At 39.4% G+C, this 20,513-nt stretch overlaps 2 protein-coding genes across 14 annotated transcripts in view; one reads left to right on the top strand and one right to left on the bottom strand.

The window, feature by feature from the left end:
- Positions 1 to 14,057, bottom strand: part of mical2a (microtubule associated monooxygenase, calponin and LIM domain containing 2a) — a 40,795-nt gene extending 26,738 nt beyond the window's left edge. For 6 of the 13 annotated variants that reach the window (XR_004331762.1, XM_032514303.1, XM_032514310.1 and 3 more), the window contains exons 1-2: positions 13,720 to 14,056; positions 742 to 1,110 (exon numbers count right to left, since the gene is read on the bottom strand). Coding sequence is in view for 10 of the 13 variants with exons in the window: in XM_032514303.1 (XP_032370194.1) it covers positions 742 to 1,002 (261 nt within the window). In the remaining 3 variants the exon portion in view is untranslated. Of the gene's footprint in view, positions 1 to 741; positions 1,111 to 13,719 lie in introns of all 13 variants that reach the window. The other 7 variants (XR_004331753.1, XM_032514263.1, XM_032514285.1 and 4 more) reach the window with 3 other exon arrangements.
- A 1,103-nt stretch (positions 14,058 to 15,160) lies between these two features.
- Positions 15,161 to 20,186, top strand: dkk3a (dickkopf WNT signaling pathway inhibitor 3a). Its single transcript, XM_032513181.1, has 7 exons — positions 15,161 to 15,426; positions 15,701 to 15,823; positions 15,911 to 15,970; positions 16,589 to 16,681; positions 17,948 to 18,092; positions 18,185 to 18,341; positions 18,452 to 20,186. Exons 1-7 carry the CDS (start codon positions 15,232 to 15,234, stop codon positions 18,537 to 18,539), a joined length of 861 nt encoding a protein of 286 aa, XP_032369072.1. The 5' UTR covers positions 15,161 to 15,231; the 3' UTR covers positions 18,540 to 20,186.
- Positions 20,187 to 20,513: the final 327 nt, after the last annotated feature.

Raw genomic sequence — 20,513 nt, 5'->3', positions numbered from 1 at the left:
TACCTTTGGTATACCTTTTAAAATGTATTGTGCGTAACATGTCAAAATCATTTACATATCGTGTACATACCGTCTCTGGAACTCACTACCCCCCCAACTCAGAAACATTGATTCATTCCCCCATTTCAAATCACAACTAAAAACACATCTGTTTATAACTGCGTATTCCACCTAAATGTCTGTTGCTCCGCCTTTTCTGTTGTATAGTATTTGTTTTGCTGTATAGTATTTTGTTTTTTGTTGTATAGTATTGTTTTGCTGTTGTATAGTATTTGTTTTGCTGTTGTATGTATTTGTTTTGCTGTTGTATGTATTTGTTTTGCTGTTGTATAGTATTTGTTTGCTGTTGTATAGTATTTGTTTTTCTGTTGTATAGTATTTGTTTTTCTGTTGTATAGTATTGTTTTGCTGTTGTATAGTATTTGTTTGCTGTTGTATAGTATTTGTTTGCTGTTGTATAGTATTTGTTTGCTGTTGTATAGTATTTGTTTTGCTGTTGTTAGTATTTGTTTTGCTGTTGTATAGTATTTGTTTTGCTGTTGTATAGTATTTGTTTTGCTGTTCTTAATTTATGAATTCCCTGTGCGGCGTCCTTGAGTGCCATGAAAGGCGCTTTAAATAAAATGTATTATTATTATTATTATACCTTGCTCTCTATCCTTTGTAAATTCATCATCTTAATCTCTAGCCTCTGATTGGTAAATATTTTTGTGGTGCAGCTCTACAAGGATTTAAACTTACCTTGGTGCCCACACAGGCTTGGCCGTTCTTGTATTCCTTATGGGACATCCTTTTGTCTAGCTTACTCCATAGTGCTTTGGCCTTCCAAGACGTGGCCTTCGCTTTCAGTCTGCTGTAGAAGGTGTCATTCTCTGCAGGGTCGAGGTCCAGCCTCCTACAGAGGATGTTGAAGGCCTGAAGGGCTCCCTTACAGGTTGAGGCCTGGACGAAGTTCTCAAACAGCTTTCCCACATTATCCTTCTCCTCCTCTGTCTCTCCCATCTTCCCCGCTGCAGTAGATGGTTTGGTGTGCTAAGGCTCCTGCTTACTTCAGCAGTCTCTGCCAGATGTGGCTACACCCTCAGCTTGGCCCGCACCGTCATGCCCAGTCTGCAGAGGCAAGACACATAACAGTCTGATGTCATCTCATGGCAGAAAGAAAATCTCTCAGATTGCTTTAGCCAGCTGATGTTTTTCCATATTCTGTCATTAGCCTGATAAAAGGACGTTTCATCATTATTTCATCTAAATGGTTTATAGATTAGAATGGTTAAGTCATTTAAGTTATGTTGACAACACAGCTGTATTTTATCTTCTCAATGACGTAAGCTTACATTATCGAATTATGAAAAGGCCGCTCAATACCAGTCCTCGTTAAGGAGTCAATGTCTAAGTAACCATGCAGTTAGCTAACACCCACATTGACGAGATAACATTTCAAGTAGAGACGAGGATTTAAATACTGGGGAGAAAAATCAAGCCAGAAAGTAAAATGAGCCAGTTGCTCGTTGTCAGACAGCTGTGGAGCATTTTCACGACTTGTGCTTTATAGAGGCATAACCCTGTGAGGCTATAAAAAGGAGTTGGTTGTGGTTCTTGACATTACTTATTGCTTCAACAGAGAACCAAACTTTTCCATCAGCTTTACACGAACAAAACCAGGGAAGTTTCAACATGCGGTATCCACCATGGACAAACTTTGCTAAAATTGCAGAATTAATTGGTTGGATTTAGGCTTAATATTTTTGTAGTAGTCTTAAATTGCAGGTAATATATACATTATTTTGTATCATTATCTCCTCCATATATTAGTAGAAAATTTGCAATGAAGGCTTATGTAATGGCTCCAGGGAATCAACAATTATATATAAATAACATGTCTACTGTGTATATTGTATTTAAAATGGGTAGAACGTGGTTTTCCTATCACTGCAACCTGCAAGGAATGCAAACCTTTCATTCCTGGTGCGCAGCACTAACAATGGATGAGTAGACCGGAAAAGTATTTGTGGTATTTTTCATTCCAGCTGAAAACCAAACAATGATTTCAGCAGTAAAAAGAGAAGACTTTGAAACTAATTGTAAAGCAAACCTACACTAACACACATTGATTGCCTTTGATTGGGTGTGCGTGCTTAATGGTACACCTTCTACATTCAGTATGCTTACATATGAGCCTGCGTGTGAAAGACACTTACTAAAACACACACTTGTGTCAGAATAGAGCTGTACTGACAGAATGAAATGCACTGTAGTTTTCTCTTGCCTCCAATCAACCATCAAGCATTTTGAAAACCGTGCCAAAACTCAACATCAAAGCAACATGTGGAAATTTTCTGCATTAAGCATGTGTGAGCTTATTTGGGTGGAGACCATAGCTTCTGTGAGTTTTGGGGAGAAGTCTGCCTTTGATATTTTAATGTCCCATGGAGTGGGATGGGCAGGGTAGGCGGAGAGGTCAGGCTAACAGCCCCCCCACAGTAATCCACTATTACTGTCACACCCAGCCCCAGGGCCTCAGGTGGTAGTGTGACCATGCCATGGAACTGTTCACAGTGAGCTCTAGTCTGGGACAATACACCAGCACAATGCAAAAGTTAGTCGTTATACTCGACCATCCACCATTCAGTCTTGGGCCACAACATGTTTGTTTGTGATTTGAATGTGGTGAGATTTTGAATGTTGCTCCTACAGCAACAGTTTGTACCCAAGCTACAATTAGCATACTCATTTGCACAATATCCTGTTTAGCTCTGTGTTTGCATCCTGTTTTCAGAGAAATTTTCTGGCAGAAAAAGGAACACCAACCAGGCCGTAGATATACTGTACACCCAGGTGACCCTCAGTTTGCTTAATACATCTTTGTAGCTTCAAAAAGCCCATCCTGTGGGGCAATACTGAGGACCCCCGAGGCATTTATCAGCAAACATTCAGCTTCAAACTCGGAGAGCTGACATTCCTTTGCCACGTGCATAGAAAGCCCTTAACTGCTCCATCAGCAGGAGTCCTAAACACTGCTAGTCCTCTCACTGGCCTCACTAGCCAGATAGTCACAGGACCACATCAATAGTTTTTTGGTGGAATTTACTCTCTGATTGTCAATGAGTGACAAGCGATGACTGAGACAGGCATGATATATGATGCAGGTGCTTTAAACTTTCATGCATTGCAGCAGACTGTGATGGGAAAATGTCTGTGTATTGTAGCATGTGGATTATTTGGGGCCTACATAATATCTTCTACAAAGCCTTTGTGGAGTCATATCTTTTGAAAGTTGAGTTTAAAATAAGTTTGTGTGAGGTAGTGATATGTTCATTTCTGCCAGAAAAAGGATCAAATGTATTGTGCAAACATTACATTTACCCTTACATTTTCATAACTGCTGTTTGTGGCTGTCCTTTCACAAGATCAGCTACTATTACGTTTATGTTGAAATCATTTAATTCTAAACTTTGGCCAGCATTCAATAATCTCTTGAGCCTTTGGTGAAAAGTTCAAACAAAGACACGTTGACTGCACTTATGCTTTCACGTTTCAGTCCAAGCAAGCGGTGAAAAAGGCACAACTATTGGAACCATCTGTTGTACGAGTCTGTGAGGACTAATGAAAGGTACCACTTACTCTGACTTCATAGCCAAGTCAATGCTCAACATTCAAACTGCATTGTCTCCGGCAGAGGCCAATGACTTCACCATCTTAGTCTGATTGAATGGAAAGTCACTTGTGGGCAGACAGAACAAACCCACAGAAAGGCTGTAAAAATACAACTAATGTCAGATGAAGTGGAAAACACACACACAACACACACCACACACACACACACACACACACACACACACACACCACACACACACCACACACACACACACACCACACACACACACACACACACACACACACACACACACACACACACACACACCACACACACACACACACACACACACACACACACACACACACACACACACACACACACACACACACACAACACACACACACACACGAGGATCAGAGAGTTTAAATCTCCTGTCTGTTTAAAAAATTATCTGATTGAGTGAAACTGCCTGCGGCTAGTTGAGAAAGTGAAGGGCCATGATTAATTTCTTTGTAAGCAGTGAGGAACTTATACAGTGATGTATATAGTTATGTTTTATTTAACAACTTAAGCACTTCTATCTCCTGATACTTATGTATAATTTTACCATTGTTCATGTAATTCCTATACTGTGACACATTGCCCACATAGCCCAAGAGATCCAGTGTATAGAAATAAAAGCACTGCTGTGTGTCTGAGAGACATTGAAAGCTACCAGTTCCCAGTATGATAGAGGGGGAATTTTAGGAATGTGAAAAATGTATCTGTTACACATGGACAGCAATATCAAAAACATGCACTTATTTACACACTTTTATACACTCACATATCCTCCAACATCCCTCCAAAACACATACAAATTTTTTTTCCAGATATTAAACAGTTTATTTTTTATACACTAATGAAACTCATTATTATTGGTCTAAAACATGGATGGCCAAACAAGGAACAACCAAGTAAATTTCAAGTCTCATTAAAAGCTGGCATTATTCTACATTTTGCATATTGTCTACAAATTCTATATACTAATTAAATAAATTCTAATAATAAATTCTATTTATGTCGAACATTTGTTGGAGACTATATTTCACAGCAGATTAATACACATAGTGTCCTTGTAAATATTTACACCAGGTGTAGAGATTGACTCAAACAAACTTCAGTGTCAGTGTTTTTGTTTTTTTAACAAAATGGAGGTCTATGGCACAGAGGAATAAAATATGTATTTTAGGCGTTGGCTACTCAGATTATACTTGTTAGTAAGTAATCTTATCCACAAATTATAATTTACTATGTACAGTATATGACCACCCCAAAAGTAACCATGTGTTTTCCACAGCTCCTTACAATACCCAGTCCTATTCATAACATAGTATGACTCTGACAATGACAAAAGTGTAAAGACACTGAACCAAGTGTTCAACTAGTGACACAATGTCTTCAGTTGTTTTTGCAGAGCACATAGCTTCAAGCTATCAGAATACAAAAGGAAGCTGACAACACAAGGAAAACATTGGAAGTGCTGGGAAATGCACATACTGTAGTGTAGCCTGCCAGCAAAAGTAATTACAGACTGGACTGAAGAAAACCAGGAAGGAACCCTCTATAGGCTCGATAAGCGGGCAGTGTGCCTCAGAAAACAGTACACTCATGTGGACTGCCCTTCAACAGGCCCCAGAGCTCCACAGTATTATCTCAGCTCTCTGAAATCTGGCTGCGTGATCGGGCACCAGTGCCAAAACCAAAGAAGATCTGTCACGAGCAAGGTGGAATCACTGGCAGAATACAGTAAATGTCAGTCAACTTAAGAGAAAAACACCTTTGTCAAGAGGAACAGGCTTGTGAAGTTTCAGGGCTGCTGTCTGCAGGCCCGTCTATCCCACACGGTGTGTTCGCCACATGGCTCCCTTAGAGAATCATTTATCTGGACACACTGAGCACAGACTAATGCCTGCCCAGCTACTGACACAAACAATTCACTTGAACAATTATTTTGACCCTAACTACACATTCTCATCTCTTACAAATTATGAGTCTACTGAATCTGTTATAATTTACAGAGTGCGTCCAATGTTTGAAAATAAAGAGATATGGCCAAAGAAAACAGACTCACTAGTGAACATGGATCCTCCTAAGCGTCAAAAAATGTAGTAAATATAAACCACAAGGCAGAGATAAGCTGCAAACGGACTGGCACTGTGGGTCAAAGATCAGTGGGCGTCTTTCATTCATCCATATCACAGGGGAGCACGGTGTATGTTTAGATGGCGGTATTACTGGAATAACTGGCAGGAATAGCAGATTCTGTAAGCCAACAAAAGTCAGGCTCAGAATAGACAAGCATCATGTTGCAGAAAAAAACAGCACATGACATGAAAAGATCAACAGGGCCATGGACTCTATAAACAAGACACTCTTTGAACTAGATTACCTAGAAATGTTCAAAGTTCAAATCAATAACAGTAAAGTGTTCAGGGTTTCCCGGTGTTAAACTGTAGCAGTGCCTGGTAGCAACACAGAGTGTTACATTGGACATTATCGACTAAAACTCCAGGAGTGTTTTGGTAGTGAAACTGAATCATGGTGATACACAAAAAAAAAATGAAAATGTAGTAGTGTGGATGTAGCCTAAGAAAAAAGATACAATGCCTCATTTTACATTTTAAAGAGCTCTGAGTGCTACGACGAGTGCGTGAGAATCCCTCAGACGCCTACCATCCAAACTCTTCCTGTGGAGTGTGTCTGGTTTCCTGTACATGTCAAAGCTCGGAAGAGAGTTGCTCTGTTTTTTTTAAAGCATGACAAAGATTTCAAAACCCCCTAAAGACGGCGTCTGGTGCTCGAGTGTATCACAGCTTTTAAATTTTTCTTTTTAAACAGCCAGTAAAATAAGGTTTAAATCATTTGAAAAAGACTGCGGGGATTTTTCTATATTTAATTGAATCAAAAACCCCAAAGGCCTTTCAATCATTGGCTGAATTTCGGCCCCCTGGGCCCCTTTTTAGTTTGCCTGACTAGTTTGGGTTTTTTTTAAAAACTTTTTTCATTTTGGCTCCTGTCCTGACCAGATAAAAGGGTTGTGTATTGGCGTGTTTTAACACAAAAAATTCCTTAGGTCTCTTTTAGGGGCAAAAGGGTTCTCTGATAGTTTCAACCCAGTAAAGTTGTTTTAAAAAGGGAATAAAAAAAAAAACTTTTGGAAATTTTTAATCCCTTTATATTAAAAAAAAATTGGGAAAATAAAACCTTTTAGGACACCAATTTTCTTTTGAATGAATAATGCGGGCTTTTACAAAAAATAAATTTTTCTCCTTAAAATACAAGGGCAAATATACACACCCTAGAAAAATTCCAAAGAGGAGGCCCATTTTTTAAATTTTAAAGGGCCCCTTATTTCGGATCCAAAAACAGCCCTGAAAAATTCCCTTCCTTTGGTTTTTAAATGTCCCAATCCCCCTCCCCTTTAAAATAAGATAGGCGGTTTTTTTCTTTTTAATAGCTGGGTTTTTTTGTATTGAGAGATGATTAGGGAAAAGTTCCCATGTCAATCTTTCTTGTGAATTTTTCTTTTTTTCCCACCCCCTCGTTTTCAAAGACAGGGTCCGTGGGGGCCCCGCCGGGGCACGGGGACACGCCTCTCCCTCACGATACTTGCCGGTATGAAAAAAAACAGAAAAACTCTGCTACTTGTGTTTTTTAAAATGGTACCCCCAATAGAGGCTAAGAGATTGAAAAAGCTAATATTTAGGAGAGGTAATGGATAGTAAAAGGATGAACTTAAACACTTAGTGGAGTCTTTTAATCGGAAACAGTGACCGCCGTGATCTCTTTTTTGCTTTTTCCTACACACCAATCCCCCTCTGAAAAGGGCCCTCTTAGCTGGATTACGTCCTTCATGTCGTAAACAGGGGCGGGTTCAAACCAGAACAAGTCCGTGGTTTTTTAAATTCGACCCGGGCGTTTACAATTAGGACCTTTTTGGGTTCGGGTTGGGTGATCCAAAATTTCAAAAACTTCACGTACCCTGTCAAAAGGGGATTTTTTTTTGCGTCATATTGTGAGGGTTTTTAGTTAGGTTGTTTAAAGGGGGGCCCAAATGTGGTTTCTTTTTTTTTGTTAAATTTTTCAGAACAGCGGGCAAAAAGGCCCACATGCCCCACCTATCTGTGAAAGTTCCTATCTCTTTTGTGTGGCTGATGCCTGGACACACGTGTTCATTTTTATGCTGTGGGACAATAAAGGAAACATATTGCAAAGAGGAAGGAGAAAGTTTACAACACCTCCCTGGCAATAATGAGCACAAGCTTCCACTCACAGTTACTTCATTGGCTGCGTGAACCACGGTCACATTGTTTTCATCCACAACATTATGTCTTCAAATTGCTTTATTACTCTGATGTATTTACTGATTGAATCATTTTCATTTTTCAATTGTTTTTCTCAGTCTCTTTGGTACATTTCTCTAATCATTCTTAACATTTGCAAACCAGTAAGTTTATGTCTCAAAACAATTATTACAAACAGCACCACACAATGGATGGCCTGCAAAAGCCTGTAACTTGCTCATAATCTCTAGTCCATTCCTCTTTATGTCAATTATCATGTCAGTGCCATCGGAATGTCAAGTACTTGTGTCATTGTTCACAAAGAAGATACTTAGTTTTGTCAAAAAGCTTAGTTTTGCTATCAATATAAAATTGTACTGTTTAGGTATTTTCTGATAGACACTATGGCTACATTTTTGATGACAATGATTGAAAATGTACAAGAACGCACTTTTTCTGTATGGAATTCATACATTTCAACATTAGAAATTCACACATTCCTTAATGTGAGATTAGGATTGAAAGAGATTGGACAGGATTCACATTTGTGCTTTTATTTTTGTTTTTTCAACAAATTACAGTGTCATTGGGATTCAGAAAGATAACCATAAAACTATGTGTTTTGTCTATGCTTGCCAATTGAAGGTTCATTTGGTTCACCTCCAAGCTATTTTACATGGACGTTAATCTAGTTGGTCATTGGTTTATCTAATGATTTACGGGTTATTTGAGGTCAGTTTAAGTCTATGCTTTAAATGTGTAAGTGCACGCTATAATAAAAATATTTTCATGCCTTTACCTAGACATCAGACAGCCCTTTCCGATGTTATTTATGCTCTCTTTAAAGCCACCAGACTCCTTTACGAAAAACTGTCATTTTTCCCCCACTGGGAGTTGCCTGTCTAGTGCTGCCTTGATCAGTTAGTAAGTTTATGTTGTTGTGCAACTTTGTTGTTTTAATGAGTCAGTTCGAATTCCCCAAAGTCACACAGTAGCAAACAAACTAGCAATCTTTCATCAATCTTACTAAATCCAAAGTCAAGATATGTAAAAGACAAGGTAGTTAACATCATTTTTTTAATTTTCCATAAGCATCATCATAATTTAGGCCTCATTTGGCTGTGTGATTGGAGGGACCAGTGCAGCTTTCTGTAATGCTGTAATGCTTGTTTTTATCTCCACACACTGTTGTTAAGTTAAACTCCAGTAAAGCTGGTAATTACAAACTAAAAATGAAAGGCAGGAACAAGAATTTGCAGTTGTGAGCTCCTGCAGCAGTGTTGAAGCGTATCATGCTAAGAGCTTTTTTTAGACATTTTGCCAACAGTCAAAGGACAGTTTGAAAAATGTGGAAGTTTGTATGTAATGTCAACAGAAGTAGTTTGCTACACCGGTTTCTCACTGTGTTACAGTGAAGTCCATTACATTGGTAACATTTGTTCATACAGCGCTAACACAGCCTTGTGATCTCGAGATGTTTGTATGTTCACTCGGTTCTAAGGCAGCTATTTGTTGAAAGGAGGAGAACATGATTCAGAGCTAAACCTGTAATCATTGAGCATGTTTTGAACATAAGCCTTGCAGCTATTTGGTAAAAAACACAAGACTGCTTGATAAAGTATTCGACAAAAGACTACACTACTTACAGTGTCTTTTCATACATTTATATCATAGAACATGAATGACTCAAAAAAAAAAAAGGTTTACTAAAAAGGGAAATTCCAGCAATAGGAGAATATTGTAGTTACTGTTGAATCACAAAGAGGTTGTTAATCACAAGGAGCATAAATCACATGGACCATCAGTATCTGGGTCAGATACTATATATATGAACACTGTTTATGTGTTAGCACGTTGACTGGTAGAGTCACTCTGAAATAAAGTTTGGATCCCACAGTTGTAAAGTACACAGGAAATGATTGCTTACACAGCAGTGGGAAGAACTACCACTGCTTGTACAGTATGACTCTTCTGACCCTTCTTATAAAAGTTGCTTAACAAACATTCATCATCATGCAAGACACGAGTCATAGACTGGGTGCTCATGCAGTGTTGGAATGTGGAAGAGAGATACACTTTTTTCCTCACTGAGTCAAAATTTCAGTTGTTTCCTGCTATATCAGGAATTTGGTGATTCAAATCTTCAGCTACACAGTAAACACACTACACAACATTAACAGTGGCAGTATCTGTCACTCACTGAGCTTCATTCAGTAAACGGACAGTGCAGCCTGTCAACACCACACCTTTTATCACTAAGCAGTTTGTGTCATTACAACCCCAAATACAGGCTGAGGCTATTTACGGTCTGGAAGCTGTTTAACAGGTGAAGTCAGTCTTGAGCAAACCGGCGGAAAAGAATTAAAATACTGGGCCAAGTTCAATAACTTCTTCTGACAGGACAGCTTTTATTTAATGGTGGGATTACTAAAAAATAATCCAAGCAGGGGTGAGTGATTATTAAAACCTGGATGTCCCGTTTTCTTAATCTTTTTGCTTTGTTTTAATGTATAGAGTGTTTTGAATGGGTTTGGCCTTGAGGCATGTTTGAATAACAGCACAAAGTTGCTCAAAAGTGATTTATAGCATAGACATCAGCATTACAAAAATGCAGGTTGCACAAGTGGAGATAACATTTCTGTTATCAGGAAGCGAGCCAGCGACAAACCAAGATGTTTGACTCCTCTCAGACAGCATTTAATCACTGTGACCAATAAAACACAAGATTTAGCACATGTTAATGAAACTCCAAACTCACAATTGCTTACAGCCAAATGGCAGCACGACATATCAGCTTCATCCAGTCCTTCCAGGATTTCGCAATGGTGCAATCGCGCCAATTCAACCAATCACCTTGACTTTGGTGCGACCCGCAATTATGGCCAATCACTGCTACTTTTCCCCAAATTTGACCAATAACCAAAGTTTCCCGTGACTTTATCCAATCCCAGTGCAGTCCCATGTGCCAGACTTTGTATCAGCATGTGACTCTGAGAGCCAATGACAAAGAAGGAGTGAGAACGGGTTGACGTCACACATACGTTGCCAAATTAATTTCCTTGTTTCTGATATGAAGACAAGACGTGTGTGACTTGAACAGCTCACATTTACCAACAAAACGTACAACGAAAGGCCGTGCAAAACATTTCAAACCTGCCAACTTGTATATATTTTAACGTCAAAGTCCGCCGTAACATTTTTTTCACTCTGAAATCGCTGAAAGCGGCTGATGTGTCAATCCTGACGGTTCTGCAGTGGGTGGGGCTGCTGAGTTCCCCCCAAGACTGACGCATGTGCAGACACACACAAACACACATGGTGGATGCAGGAAAAAACAAAGATGAGACAACACAATGACCTAAATTGAGGACAGCTACGCTCGTTATGCAATGAAAAGTCCAATAAGTACTTTTCAAAATGTATAAATGTGTGTCCCACGCCAGGTTAGGAAATTAACAATGTAAAGATCAACTAGCCACTGACATATATGTTCAAATTTGATTCATTCAAAATGTCTTAAACCCATCAGCCATTTTCATATTATACTAAGATTTGCTGCATCCTGAGCCTTTTTGGTAAGGTTACTAGGAAAACTCAACCTAGAGTAGTTTTATTTTCCTCAACAACAAAAATCGCTACTTTTTTTGCAACTTTTTCTGTCATACAAAAGACAAAACATACAAGAGACATCGCAACTTTTATTGCAATTTTTTTTTACAAAACCTCCCGCAACATCAGGCATTTTGGGCCACAACAATCTCAAAAAAAGGCCGTGAAATCCTGGAGGCACTGATTATCTCACTATCAACCAATTGATACTAGTGAAATGGCCAGTGTAAGTTCATACATTGAACCTGGGCTGCTTTGATAAGAGCCTGTTTATACATTCCCTGTGCCATAACTCATTGGCGATATTAGACCATTTTTAGGGTGGCTCAAGCAGGTTCAAAGGGCTTGAAACAGGTTTAGTATCCTGTGTCGCTGACGTCGATGCTATGCACCTCTAACGCAGCCAAGGAAAGGGTTTACAGAAACTTAGTGTTGGCCAATCGGAGGTGGTTGTGCCAGACTCCTGCCTTTGGCTGAGTCTCTATCTAATCTTTCAGAAGGAGTACAGGAGTGCGGTTGTGAAGTTTAGGCTGAATCCCATTTCTCCATCATACCCCCACCCCTTACCCCTAGCCCTTGAAACCAAGAGGTAAGGGGTAGGGGTGAAAAAAACAACATTTAAACGGGACACCACTTGGTTACATCACCATATAGTATTGATCGCAAACTTCCAAGATGCCGTCTCTGTCTATGTCAATTAAGTGGGTTTTAATAACGGTGTCATATGCATTTATATATTTTTTAGTTATTTTATGTTCACTTTGGTGGTGCAGAGGCAGATGTTGTTATCTGTGTAGTACTTATATCTGTTTGCAATACATATGTGTAAACAAACACATGGCGTGTTGTATATCTGTTTCAGTTATCACCGTTTTGAATGTCATTGATGTTCAGAAAAACATTTTGTTAACAAAAATCTGTTGACTTATAAAGTGTTAGGGTTAGTTCCATCGTAGTGTCAAAAAACGTTAGCTGACGTTGTTGTTCAGATGATCAGCTAATGAAATGACTAGCAGGGGGTTTCTTTAAATACTTTTGCAAGGCAATGTATCCGTGTCACATTCTCATTAGGGGCTGAACCCCCCTAAAAGTCTGGTCCTAGAATCCCCCTTGCTATAACTTTTATACGTAACCATAGGCGTAAATATAATGTAACATTAGCTAGCTTGTTAAATAGCTTGTTAACACGGCGATTCAAGCCTAACGTTATGTATGTGAACTGATATTAGGGTTAATATTTAAGATCTACAGTTGTGTTTTGCTCAATATGATGTTGAGTGGCTGATCAGTGGGTTTGCTGGAGTTAAATATATATCCTCTGTCCCAGACAAAACCTAATATTTACATGGAGGACGCAAGATCATTTTAGAATTATAATATGACGGCGTGTTGAACCTATAAACCTAACTCATAGACATTTGACATTAAAGATTTGTGTTGTTGTTGCCCAGATATATTGACAGAGAAAAGAAAAACAGACAGAAGATGTTTTATCAGTAGACCAAAATGCCAAGTAAGTACAATAAGTCCTCATATCAAGACTATTTGGTAACATCTTTATAAGAATTGGTGCTTATGGTAATGCTAACATCACTATGTCAAAGGCAAAGGAGACAGAAAGAAGTGAGGAACAGGGAGACCAGGGACAGTCAGGTGTAGAGTCTCAGCTAAGTGCGTTGAGCTTAGTTCATATTTTTGGAGGTCAGGGTGAGCAGGTGAGCTTTACCAGTTGCTCACTAATTTACATTAACAAGTGTACAAAAGCATTGTATTTCTTTTATATGGGGACACTTTTTCAAAATAAGTCATTATGTTAAAGGTATTATTATGGCTAGATTGCAAACAACTTAAAAATAAATAAATGGTTTAAAAAAATATTTTGGTAAATTTAGTCAGCTTTTTCACTGAATCAACAGAAAACCCTTGAGGACCACAGAATGGCACAGTCTCCATGCTACAGTGTTAAGGCTTTCCTCCTCTATGGTTGTGGCTGTTATATTTGTGTCCGCTTCAAGAATTTCTCTTCAGGAATTGAATGTTTAATGTCAAACCTGCGGAATAGGCTACAGGTTAACGATGTATTTTCAAAAAAAAACAAAAACAGCATTTCTGTCAGAGCCTCTCACAATGCACTTGATCAGGTTCAGACACAATACTAACTACAAGGTGTAAAACAAAAGAACTTACTTCATATTTCAACCCAGTCCAAACTCGTCTTCCTTCCCGTGTCTTCTTCGGTGAAACGCGGTCCTGGACTGTTGGGGGGGGGGGGGAAGTTTGTCGGTCCTCAGTCAGTTTGACAGGCAGCAGTTTCTCTGAAGCTGATTCCAGTGTTTGAGGGCGGGGCTGCAAAGTCGACACATCCCTGAGCAGTAGCTAGGTAGCTTCTGTTGCTGCTGTTAGATCCAGAGGTTCCAGACTTTTTCATGCTAAACAAAAGTTCAGTCTACCGACCACCCGCCGTCTGCTTAAAGCCAGCGAGTTCGCCTCCACAGGAATAAATCACTACACAGCAGATTTATGGGAGGAGTGGACTGATAAAATGACGTTGAATCAAATTAGATAAAAACGTCATAAGCTTAAACGGAAATTTTAAGATTATACGTAGCCTAGCTCAAAAATACAGCAAGTATAGGGAATCTTAATTCTGATAGACCTACGCTCGGCCACTACACAGACTGTTCAGGTAACCTAGCCTATAGTTTCTCATTTTGCAGAGAAGCACGTATGACTAGGCCCACTGACCACCTGGGCGCCACGGGTCCCCTGGCCACAGTCAGTCGGCACATCTAGATACATTTCACGACTTGTCAGCAGAAACTGTAGTCTACACTGCACATGGACAAAACTACAGTCTATGGGTTAAAAAAACACTATACACTGAAAACGTGTGCGTACAAACTTGAGTCCGTGGCCCAATATTTAATGCAAATGCCGCCATCTTGTGGTCCTTCTATAACCCATAGCCTATAGACTACAGGCTCAGGAAGTCTGGTTCAAAGTTCACCCAATTAACCGTAGGCCTATTGGTTTGTAGGCTAGGCCTACCTAAAGTGACCAAGCTCATTGTTGTGATTTAATTGGTCCAAGTTTTTAGATCATTTTTTAAGGTTCCAAATGTTCATTTCCAGGTTCATTTGTAGGCTATCTTGGGTTTCTACTAGAAAATATTTGTTTGATTTAATGTTCAAAAACACATACTTTTTTTTCATAGCCTACTGTCTGCCTGAACAATTAGACTTTATGGCCTAAACATGTATTCCCTCTCGGTCTGAAACGCTCCGTTTTTAGCGTCTGTCTCTTGAGTCTACACCTGCCAAGCCTCTATCCCACTAACACAGAACGTTAGGGAACGTTAGTTTAGGGTTCTCTAAAGGTTAAATTCGAGCCAAACCAAAAACTAACCTTCAGGGGAACGTTCCCTCCCTCATTTCCGCGGTTATTTTGGTGAAAGTAACTCAAAGCTAATGCAGAAGTAGCCTAGTGTAAAGAATGCAATGCAGAGAGTTGATATAATATATATAAAGTAATGTATAAAGTAGCCTAACCTACATTTTGGAAGTGGCCTGACTTGCCCAACACTGCCCCTCAGTGACGGAGATCTACAGTAGGCTATATCAGCTGTGATAGTGTCGCTGTTTGTGTCTCAGCATCACTGCCACACCCTTGTCGAGTGTAGCAGCAGCAGCAGCCAGCAGCATGATGCCAGTTGCCCTGCTAGTTTTGGCTCTCACGGCAGTCTGCAATGGGATCCTCCCTGAGATAGTGGATCTAGGCATCAGTCCCATCCTGGAGGATAATTCCTCCCAGGGACAAACGGAGCTGGACCGCATGTTTGTGAAAGTGGAGCAACTGCCAGAGGATCCGGAGCAAAAGCCCGATGCGTTTCACAAAGTATGCAGAGTCGCACCTCTCAGTCAGCTTTATTCATTAGGCTACATAGCATTATTTCACTCACTTCACAGCACAGCCGTTGTTATTGGCTGATGTTATGAGGATATTTTATAAGGACTAAAATTAAAGCACTAGTCTCGGTAAGAAATACAGTATACAAAGCGTAAAGGCAGAGGCAGCAGTGGAAGGAGCTAGAATATGGGAGTGACTTATAATGCGTCTTTTTTTTTTTAAACCTAAAATCTGTCTCTGGTAATCTCTCCAATTCTTCTAGAGGAACAACGAGAGTGTAAATCTCAGCCCTCACCCTAATAACCTTCCTGCAAGTCGTCATCCCAATGAAAGTGCTTCTGATAAAGTGACTGATAACGAATCTGTCCACACCTCAGCAGAACAGGTAAGCCTATAAACGTTAAACACAAAGGAGAAAGTGTTGTTTTTGTGTTTGTGAATTCAATTTAACAGATGTCCCACTTTTACACAGGAGACAAACAACATTTCCACAGCCGTCCAGTCCAGTGACCTGGAGAACAATATTGATTATGTAAGTTAATCTTGTTTACTTACAGTATGTGATGCAGCTCAGAAAGAAAGTTTGCCTTTTAATATTTTCATATGACCTTTGACTGCTCAGTTTAAATTTCTCAACATGAAACAGCATGAAAAAGATTGCATGTCCGGCAGCAGCATCACAGCCACTGACTTGGCATAATGTCTGCAAATGAATGAAGTGTGTTTAGGATGTGCTTTCATGTCTTTATTCAGCTCTAATCAATATTCGCACTATGTAAGAATTTCAAAGTTCAAAGAAATGCTGATATGCAGCTGACCTGTCAATTCAAAATGATGACTGTTCAAAACTGTTGATAAATACGTGATGACGTGTGCTTTGTGCTTCAGCTGCTTGTGACTGGAATTTAATTCAGGAATTGCACTTTGGAGAATATACTTTGACGCAAATGTGTATTTAATCCAGAGTTTCTAAGACTGATCTATTAACATTTGCTTGGCATATTTCACAAAAAAACACATTGTTTCTATATGTAAGTAGGCCATCAGGAACGCACATATGTTCTTTAGAACATAAACAATGCCATCCTTATCTGACAAAACTTATTTCACCAAACCACGTAGTCAGATGTAATCCTTTCTCTCTCTTTAGGGGTGCATTGCTGATGAGGACTGTGGGAAGGGCAGGTATTGCCTTTATGACAAGCACGACTCAAAGTGTCTGCCTTGCAAAGCAATCGATATGGTATGTTGATATAAGTGACCGCTTGCGCTATTTGGGTCAGTTTACTTTAATGCGCTGTCACACACACACACACACTTCCGGCCAGCTGGGGTTTCGCTTTGTCTGCATTGCAGTGTGTCCACTAAGCTTCGCATGAAAGAACAGCACGTGTCAAGGTTAAATAGAAGCTCATCTATCCCGTTGCTTTATTTCTCTCTCTCTCTCTCTCTCTCTCAGGGAATGTCCAAAACAAAAATAATGTTAGTAATCTGAGTCTTCTCTCTAGAGCAGGGATTTTCAACAGGGGGTCCTCAGAGTCAATGAAGGGGGCCTCCAAATTATTGTTAATTTTTGAAAGTTTTTTCAAAAATTTAAATGTCTTAACATGATCTCAACATACTTCAAGCAAATATAAATCCTCGCTGCTTACTGGCCTATTGGTAAGGTAGTTACGTTCATAAATCCATCCACAGATACAGTTAATCTTACAGATTTACTGTGCCACATGTATGTGTAACATTAAAACATAATTTATTAAATCATGCCAACAATTATTAGGGTATTTTTATACCTTAGCATTCTCTATAAAAGCTTTCGGCCACCCTACATGTTGTTGTAGGCCCAGATTAATATGCAACTTCATTTTATACGATATCTGTCGTAGAGAGTCCCTGCTTCATCTCTGATTCAGTTTAAGGGTCCTTGGCTTAAAAATACATTGAAGACCCCTGCTCTAGAGAGTCACCCATTGGGTTTTTTAAGACTCCATTATTGCTGATTACTAATTCTTTCTTCATTGGATGAACTGGTCTCTGTATAATAGAGTAAAAAGCAAAGGGATTAATATACTGGCAGTCTGCCACACTAGGGTACAGTGTACATGTATAATAAATACAAAGAGGACAGGATCTGTGACTCGTCAAAGGCGCTGCACTGGAAAACTCTGCATGGTAATAAGCACCGTAAACCAAACGGCAAACAGTGGGTGGGAATGAACTCACTGCTATTAGAGACCTGTTGACCTGCTGATCTCATTTATATTTAACCAACAAAAAAAAACCCAGCAAACTTAATGCTTAGAGAATAATTAATGTCAATTAAAGCCTTTTTAAACTGAAGGTGCATGCTGTGATCTCATTTTTGTGACCTTCAAGACACCCATATGTTACTTTATTTTTGTTGTTGCATTAGATGTAAGATATCTCCTGAAAGGTTTGGCTGTGTGCGGACATGTTTAAAATTAAATGTTAGAAATATTAAAAGCATTTTTTTTTCCTATTCTTTCAGTCCTGCACTAAGGATACGGAGTGCTGTGGGGAGCAGCTGTGTGTATGGGGACAGTGCAGTCTGAATGCAGCCAAAGGAGAGGCCGGCAGCACTTGTCAGTATCAGACTGACTGCAGCCCAGACCTCTGCTGTCTTCTCCACAAAGGTAGAGTACAACACACAGTTCAGAGTGTGCTGCTCAGTGTTTCTTTACATTTTCTTGCAAAATGTGTCTGTGTGTTTTCTTTGTGTGTCTAGCCCTGCTCTTCCCTGTTTGCTCCGCCAAGCCCATTGAGCGTGAGCGCTGTTTTGGTGCCTCCAACCACCTGTTGGAGCTGTTGTCATGGGACATTCAGGACAAGGGACCCAGGAAACATTGTCCCTGTGCAGGAGATCTCCAATGCAAGCACCTGGGGTGAGTGCAGTAAATTTAAAAGCACAATAAAAACTAAATATTAAAGTTTTACACGCATGTTACTCACCGACTTTTTACCCCCCACACTTTGGGGCTCTGCTTTGTGACAGACGAGGGTCCATGTGCCTTGAAGGAGAGGACTCGAGTGAAGAGGATCAGACAGACAGTCTATACTCCGAGATAGACTATATCATTTAGACGCAGCGTGATTGGATTCAATTTCACATTGCCTTGTAAACAACTTGACAGGGGTCTCTATTGACTCCAGAGCTTTGTCGCAAAGAACAATAGCACTTTGTGTTTGTGAATATCTGTTGACTGCTCACCTCACTGTTGTCACTGCATCACCTACATCATCAGCTGATAGGTTTAGTAGCAGCACGGCATCATCTTAAGAAAGTGCTACCAAAGTAGAACAAAGTCCCCACCCAGTTTGCAGTCCCACTGCATTTACTATGCACCAGATAGAAAAACGACCCAGATACAATCAGGCTTAATGTACTGCATGATCAATAAAATAGTACCACAGAAGCAGACAATAATTAATTATGTTCAGGCTTCCAAGACTCCTCTCAACATTACACATATATTCATCTACAAGAAACACTACCATGAGATGTCAGCAGACTTTGGTAAAAGATAACAGTTGGTCATATTGTCATGTAGGAAGCTCATTTGCATCCTTATATACATGTCTGATAAAATCTCAGTTTGTTTAAGAGTAAATCTAATTCTAGCTGCTGTAATACCATTTCCTCTTTACTTTTCCTCTTTATTCCTGAGGAAATGTTTTGGCAAACATTGTTGCTTGATCCTAACAATATATACTCTGCTCTACGTACTGTGATGTTTTTGCCAAGATCTAGGCCCTAACCCTAACCCTAACATGTTTATGGCACCAAGATGACGTTATCACATGCACCACAAGAGGAAAAACTATCTAATATGCCATGTTGTGATTCATTCTATCTATACTTTTTTCATGTATGGTATATATATTTATTATATGTGCCATTTCTTTTATACATGTACTTAATTCTGTATCACTTTTTTCAATTGTCCATTTTTGTCTTTCAAGCAGTATCTGATGTCCAGCAGCTTGTCAACAACATATCAGAAAATATTAGAAGTACGACCAAAACAGTAGCTTATTTGACTAAAGTAATTAAACTTAAATTCTTCTATAGTTTATACAACTACATCATTATAAAACTCAGACCTTGTATGGAAAATGAACAAATATCAGCATCTAGAAATGCTATAACAAACCTTCATTTTTATATACCTAATAAGATATTACTAAACTGACAGGCTGCAGCTTTGTCACTAGATTTCTGCTTGGAGCAATAATCATCCAATGCGAGTTTTCAATTGTCAAAGAGTTTTTGTCTACGCCTGCATACCTCTGTGGTGCCATACCAAACATGCCATAAGTCCCCAACACCTCCTGCTTGTATGTGCTCTGTGTCTTCCATGCAACATCAAGTCAGGAAGGTATGATATGAATGCAAACAATACCTGATGTATGTGTGAATATAGCTTTTGTACTAGCAACTTGTGCTGGATGTTAACTCACATGTAAATGTCAAATATAATCTCTGCACTGTTCTTTAGCACTTGAAACCTGACGTGCAGCTTGTACAACTCTTGGCCTAATAAGTTTGTTTTTTTTAAAACCAAAGCCTTTATGAAAAAATAAAATAAAAAAAGTGTGTTAAATTAAGCCATTTTAATATAAAGACAGAAAACTGCAGTTATGAAAAAAAGCATTTTTAATTAATTTCTAAAATCATTTTAAACTATTTTCACACAGGATTTAAATCTCAAAGAAATAAACACAAACAAAAGATATTGGCATTTCTACAGTAAATAGCTGGTGGGAGCATCAGGAACCCGGAGGGGACGGGATGCTGAGCTTCAGTCCTCAGACCAGTTGCCCTTCCTGACTGAGAAGTCCAACAGGCTCTCTATACCCTCAGTCTAGCTGGCAGCAGCAGGTAGAAGCGCCAAAAAAAAACTTCACACTCTCCACCAAAACCCCAGAGAGAACTCCCTCCTCAGTACAACACCACACACACGGATGACACTAGAGATGTACACCCAGTTCATATGGTGGCCAAAAAAAAAAGACAAAACAAATTCCACTTTCTAAACTAAAAGTCAATACAGACA

The sequence above is a fragment of the Etheostoma spectabile genome, chromosome 1, assembly GCF_008692095.1.
Source record: "Etheostoma spectabile isolate EspeVRDwgs_2016 chromosome 1, UIUC_Espe_1.0, whole genome shotgun sequence".
In the NCBI taxonomy this organism is placed as follows: Eukaryota; Metazoa; Chordata; class Actinopteri; order Perciformes; family Percidae; genus Etheostoma; species Etheostoma spectabile.
Note: the sequence above shows the minus strand (reverse complement) of the source record. Positions and strands in the feature narration are given on the sequence as shown.